The following is a 6,957-nucleotide window of genomic DNA, read 5'->3' as shown; positions in this document are numbered from 1 at the left end:
AGAAAGAGAGAGAGAGAGAGAGAGAGAGAAAGAGAGAGAGAGAGGTAGAGTGACAGAAAGAGAGAGAAAAAGAGAGAGAGTGCAAGCGAGGGAGAGCGAAAGAGAAAAAAAGAGAGTGCCTTCTGATTCAGTTGAGGGTACACTATCCTCTGAGGTGCAGTACTTCGATGGAGTCGTCGGTTGTTGCTAAGGCCGTAAGAGCCTAAGAACCAGAGACCAATAACAGAACGATGGATGAAGATGCTGAAATCAGAGAGTCCTAATCCTCAGACTTTAATTCATGTTTTCAAGAAGTTTCAGACAAAAACACCTCCACGCCAGAAAAGAAACAAGACGACACTACAGAGGAATAAATACTCAGGAGGACAGGATATAGGGACGGGGAGAGAGGGGCAAAGGGGTCAAAGAAATACATAAATAAATCAGTAACGAGTAAACAAATCGGATGATCTCAATGGTTTGTGATCTTGTAATTTGACACAAAGAGCTGAAGGGCTAGCAGAGAGCTTGGGCGGCAGGGGGGTGGGGGGGGGGGGGTGGCGTGGCCTTGGTTCATCAGGGTTCAATCAATCAGAGGTCGTTAGGGGAGTGACCGGCACATGCACCTGGTTGCATTTGCCAGGCAGCGGTAGGTGGGGGAGGTCAGGGGTCAGGCAGCGAGGAGGACGGCAGGTTCACAGCATGGGCTCTCTGCAGAGGACGATCTCCAGCTCGGCACGGTACAGCTTCCCTCCGTCTGACAGAGCCATGATGCTCTGCTTATAGCCAGCCAGGCTGCTGCTGTCCAGGTCCTGCAGGACACCACGGCAGTAGCATTACCAGCACAACATTGTTCTCAAACTCACAAAGCCATTATCAATCTCACTATCACATAGCTATACTGACCAGCACCCTTACTATACTGAAGCACCCTTTTTGAGTTACAGACCGTACCATTCCTTTTGTCATACAGGGGTGGTCTGGTCATACCATTGTGAGAGCAGCATTCACCTCTGACCCCTGAGAGCTTCTCACCTTCTTGTTCTTGGTATGCAGATCACGCAGAAGGGCGTCCAGCTCCTGCTCATCTATGTACCCGTTCCCATCCTGAGACAGGCAGACACAGTCAGAGGGATGGAGGAGAGAGATGGAGTGACAGGCAGACACAGTCAGAGGGATGGAGGAGAGAGATGGAGTGACAGGCAGACACACAGTCAGAGGGATGGAGGAGAGAGATGGAGTGACAGGCAGACACACAGTCAGAGGGATGGAGGAGAGAGATGGAGTGACAGGCAGACAGACAGTCAGAGGGATGGAGGAGAGAGATGGAGTGACAGGCAGACAGACAGTCAGAGGGATGGAGGGATGGAGGAGAGAGATGGAGTGAGAGGCAGACACACAGTCAGAGGGATGGAGGGATGGAGGAGAGAGATGGAGTGACAGGCAGACACAGTCAGAGGGATGGAGGGATGTAGGAGAGAGATGGAGTGACAGGCAGACACAGTCAGAGGGATGGAGGGATGTAGGAGAGAGATGGAGTGACAGGCAGACACAGTCAGAGGGATGTAGGAGAGAGATGGAGTGACAAGGAAACAGCGAAGAAATTAAAAGGATGAAGTGTAGTTTGTAAGGATGGAATGGAACTTGGAAGGATGAAGGAGCCTATAAGAGGGATGGAGGCGAGAGATGAAGAGAATATACATTGAAGGCTGGAAAAAAACGATGGATATACAGTAGAGAAGAGTAGATGGTGGACTTAAGAAAAAGAGTAACTGTGAAAGCCAATCTGCACAGCGGGAGTTGGTGGGACTGGAGAGTGCAGAACAGCATGCCTTGGTTGCGTGCAGCCAAACATTTCGTATTTTTCCAAGCTCTGCACATTTTGGTTGCGGCACTGGGAGCCTTGTTAGCGCTCGGTTGACCTGTCCTCCTTCTCCCTCCCGCCTCTCTGTTTTACCCTCAATGCTACAGCAGCAGCTGCCAGCGACGGACCTGCAGGGCGGAGCTGCACACCCGTGCTGGGATAATGATGTTAGCTAGCGTAATGTTAGCGTTTGACACACATCATGTGTTCATGGACTGACTCTCATTTATAATTGAGAGTCTGTTCTAGTCGTCAGCGAGCCTCCGGCCCAGCGAAACACACGCAAGCCTCTCTTATTTATTTTTGTACTCCTTTTCTTCTCTCCCCATAATCTTCTTCCCTCTTCTCCTTTTCTCTCCTCCCCTCTCTGACTCATTCATCTCTTCACACATTCACACACACCTTACAAACAAAGGAATTGCCGATTCGAGGTGTACCTTGTCGTAGAACTTGAAGACAGCATTGAACTGCTCTGTGTTCATCTTCATACCCTGAAAGACAAGTGCCAAATTGGATATCTTGATGGACGAGCAACATGACATCAAAAGATTTGAGGATGAGAGCTTTCTGACCCGGTTGAGTGCCTGATTGTTCCTCAAAGAAATACCACACAAGTCATGCACAAGTCTAGCCTGGTGGGCCAGCTTAACCTTCAGCTTAACACTCACACTCAGGTGAGTGTATAGCTTAAGTCTGGCCAACATGCTAACACAAAAACTGCTATTACCTGGAACTTGAGTAAAAAGTTTTCTTGTACAGGAAGGAGTCTTGATGAGAGGAGCAGAGAGATGGGAGCAGATATATAAGAACACAGCAGTCAGACAATAGAGGAACGTCAAGAAGTGTTGAACGTGAATACATATCGCGACATGTTATCTGTTACCTGGCCATCTCTGATAGACCCAGCTTCCCATCTCCATTCAGATCAAACATCCTCAGCTAGAGAAAGAAAGAGCAGGAGAGAGAGATGGAGATATATATATAGAGAGGGAGAACGACCAGGAGATGGAGATGTAGAGAAAACAGGGAGAAGAGGAACATTAGGGGGGTTGTATTCGTTTTGGAGCCGTGCCTCGCGTGGCTCTCAGAGCGAGTCGGTCTCTGTCACAGATGGCGTGTCTACCTGGAGGGACACAGATCACGCATCTGGCCTGCACAAGGCTGCAGATGTCTGAACATGTGGTCCTTGGAACACACAACCTACAAGGGCTGATGGGTTGTGAGGTGAGGAGGGAATGGGAGGTGAGGAGGGGTTGGGAGGTGAGGAGGGATTGGGAGTTGACATCTTTACTCACTATGGTCTGTGTGTACTCATGCAGCTTCTGGTCATCATAGTGTCTATTGGCCTTCTTCAGCAAGTCTGACAGGAAGCCCTGAACACAAAAGAAGATTCTCACGTTATACCTAATCAGCACCCATAGAACCATCAGAAGGTTGTATTGCTATGCTGATCAGAAGATCTGAGAAAAAATTAGGGCCACTCCAGGACCAAACAAAACCTTATGATCCAATAATAATAAAAAAAAAGCCTAAATATTTTATAGGATATCATTACACTGTTTACTATACTAGTTTTAAACCAGGCTGCAAACTCTATATAGGTACAATTTTGGTCGAGTAATTAAGTCCCAATCTCAAACAACCTTACCTTCAGTTCGTTTGCCTCAATGTAACCACTTCTATCAGTGTCATACCGTCGCCATGCCTGCAAACCAAAGAACATAATAGTAGTATCAACATGAATAGCTTCCATACCAAGACCAATTCCTTGGCAATAGTGTCACTTGGCAGGTGACAGCAAGCTCTCTACATGGCATCTCTCCTGTTTCTTCTAACTTTCCTACCTTTACAGCCCTCTGTCTGTTGGACTTTGTGTCTCTATCTGCAGAACAGCTCTTATCAAAGATAGATACCCCTCTCCCCCTCCTGCTCCCCCCTCATCTTCTCCATGTATTATCTATGAAGCTGAAAATAGGTTGGACTTCTCTTTTTCCTTCCACCAATCTAAAAGCCTCCCTTCACCACCTTCACGCTTATTCCCTCAGATCACCACTTTGCTGGTTAGCTGGGTGGCTATGTAACGTTTTAGGTACTGTAGTTAGCTTTTAGAGTTTGCTAATAAGTTTTGTGAAGTTAGTTAATGAGAACATTTAATTATGGCTTTCATCAATCCTACCTACAATACCATCCCTTCTGGTTCTCATCACTTGTCCTGTATTTTGACTACCACTCCTTAGAACTAATCCTTGGATAAGGACTGAGTGATACATATCTTGTCTCTTACATCAACATCTCTAATTATTTCAGTTTTTTGTTTTGGTTCTGTCATCTTGCTGAATTCAACACTGTCACTTCCTCTTCTCCCCTCCACTTCCTGTACTCACGTCCACTTCCTGTACTCAACTACACTTCCCCTACTCTCCTCCACTTCCTGAACTCACCTTCACTTCCTGTACTCACCGCCATGAACTCAGTGCTGGAGCCAACGTACTGTCTGAAGCAAAGCAGGAAATTCTCCTCTGTGGGAAGGATTTGGGCCAGCTGTGGAGGGGGTTCGGGGGTTGTCAGAGGGGTGAGGTGATGCAGGATGGAGAGGGAGAGGAAGGGAACAGTAGAGAGACACAGTGAAGACGTGCCAGAGAGGAGAAGGAAGGGATGAAGAGAGGGGGGGGGGAGGAGGGAGAAGGACAAGGAAGGAGATTTGAGACTAATACGACACCTGGCAGACATCAGATCTCAGTTATGACCTGAGAGCAGCTGGCCTACGTCCTTGGAGATGCAAAGCTACAGACTCACCTCTGACATCTCAATCCTGCCATCTTTGTTCTTGTCAAACTTCTGCATGAACTCTTTCATCTTCTCTTTGAAGGTAGCATTTGTTGGGTCCTGTAATTGCCACACACACATACACACACTTTCATCTTTACAACAAATATTGGGCTGGAATTGGCCGGGCCCTGCAAAGTTGTTTGTAGTTGGTGACAGTAGATCTTCACCCTGTTATGGACTCACCACTCCAGATCCTCTGCGTGCAACCTCCAGCTCCCTGAAGAAGTTCTCCAGTTCCTTCCCCTCAATGTAACCATTACCTGGAAAGAGAGAACAGACCGCTCATCCAGAATACTCAAGAACAGGAGAACAGATCTAAACAAGCTATACAACAAGACTCAATACAGACCAGGTATAACTATAGACCTGACCAAACCAGAACAGGGCCAGCAACAGACCAGGTATGACTGCAGACTGCAGAATATGACTAAATATAAATAATATACATTTGGACCAAATACAAACCAGATACTTCACCTATATGTTACACTCAAGACAGGAACTGTCTACAGACCAGATCTGGACTCAATTTACACATTGGACTAAATACATGACAGGCCAGCTGATTGAATTAAAGACCATGCCAGAATACTACAAGTGTAGAAAGTGACAAGAAAGATCTAGACTGGACACAAACCAATGTCTGTGTCTGTCCAATATGCTTCATTAAACTTCTTGAGGGCAAATGTTGAGGGGATTGTGTGCATTTTGTGATTAGTGAAGTGACGATACCATTCAGCATGAAAACCAAAAACAAGGATTTCCCAGAACTTGCCTTGGGTTCCAACTGACATTTACATATACGCAGAAGCGCACACACAAACACAGATATGCATAGTCTTTGTTGGAAATCTCTAACAACCGCCTTGCGAACAAATCACGTCCCACCATAAGACTCTAGTGTTGCACTGACTGTTGAAACAAAATCCTTGGTAGCCAAATGTTGGGATGCATCATATTTGATTGGCAAATTAGGTACAATATGTAAATGAAGAAACTGACTTTAGGCCAGTGCTGAGGGAGTGCTAACCCCCCTCTCTCCCTCCCTCCCCCCCCCCCCCTCCTTCCCCCCTCCCTCCCCCCTCCCTCCCCCCTTCCTCCCCCCTCCCTCCTCCCTCCCTGGCTGCCACCCATCCCCAGCACAGCAGCTGCAGTTGCCTTCCGTTCAGGTGAAAGCCAAGGTCAACTGGACTCTGATTCTGTCTAGTCAGAGGCGGGCTACCGTTTCCAACTCTACACAAACAAACCGTCAGTGCGGGGTCGTTTGTCTAAAATGTTCATTTAGCAATGAGATGGGGGGGAAAACTAACATCCCAACACGTTTGAGCTGCGAAGCTCACGAGACACCACCGTCTAAAAGCACGCAGAAAAGTAATAGAAAAGATGAGAGACCCAGTTTGATCTGAAAAAATAAACGCAGATTCATTATCTAGCATTCAATCTCATTGAATATTAAATTGGAATAACAATTTATAGGTTTATAATTAATGTAAATTAGGTGTCCGTCTGTCGCATCTCTGCAGAATTCACACATTTCCATCACTCCATTCTCAAGCTTTGTGTGAAAACAAAATATAAATTAAAAACGTCTGATGAACAGAATCGATACACACCTGTTTTCCCCTCACCATTTATTCATGTATTTCATACAAAAACACACAACATTAAATATTCATTGAGCAACTTTAAATTAAGTAACAATAAAAAACAGTAACTGACCGTCAGAGTCGAAATGTTTCCAGATCTCCAGGAACTGCGAGGCAGTGAGTTCAGCCAAATGCAGATAGGGTACTTGCTGTTGCTTGTTGGCCATGGTGTCAGATGTGTTCTCCAGAGCGCTAGAAATCCCGTGCAAACTTTGCTTTAGTCCGGCCACACTGTAGCCCCCCCGCGCTGCAAGTTGCTTTTAAACCAGAGCGTGGGCTGCAGTACCACCTGTCACGTGAGGGTGGCGCAGTGACACAAATTTCTTCGCAACACTACAGCAGTGCGTAAAGGCAGAATGCTGTAATCGGGGACAGGACCTCTGTTTAGAGATCTTCTGTCCATCCGAACATCCCTAGGCGTCCCGTTGGTCCCATTAGCTTCAGACAAATTTACTCTTTCTAACTAGCAGTCTTCTTTTGTGTGTGTGTGTCTTTATTGTGTGTATGTTTATGTTTGCGCGTGTGTGGAAGAGGGAAAGGCCCAAATATTACCCGTAGGTCTTCCTAATGGGTCTAAATAGATGTTTGAATGAATCATGAATGTATGTTTGTCAGGATGTGTGCTGCCAGATGGCAGAC

General features: G+C 46.5%; 1 protein-coding gene across 1 annotated transcript; it reads right to left on the bottom strand.

Annotated features, from left to right (window-relative positions):
* Positions 1-257: 257 nt before the first annotated feature.
* On the bottom strand, positions 258-6,547 carry calb2a (calbindin 2a). Its single transcript, XM_047033900.1, has 11 exons — positions 6,392-6,547; positions 4,856-4,932; positions 4,640-4,729; positions 4,304-4,384; positions 3,492-3,548; positions 3,139-3,216; positions 2,727-2,782; positions 2,571-2,610; positions 2,281-2,334; positions 1,015-1,086; positions 258-791 (listed from the first exon to the last, which is right to left on the bottom strand). The coding sequence occupies exons 1-11, from the start codon at positions 6,483-6,485 to the stop codon at positions 675-677; spliced, it is 816 nt and encodes a 271-aa protein (XP_046889856.1). The 5' UTR covers positions 6,486-6,547; the 3' UTR covers positions 258-674.
* Positions 6,548-6,957: the final 410 nt, after the last annotated feature.

This window comes from Hypomesus transpacificus, chromosome 14 (genome assembly GCF_021917145.1).
Source record: "Hypomesus transpacificus isolate Combined female chromosome 14, fHypTra1, whole genome shotgun sequence".
NCBI classification, from domain to species: domain Eukaryota; kingdom Metazoa; phylum Chordata; class Actinopteri; order Osmeriformes; family Osmeridae; genus Hypomesus; species Hypomesus transpacificus.
Note: the sequence above shows the minus strand (reverse complement) of the source record. Positions and strands in the feature narration are given on the sequence as shown.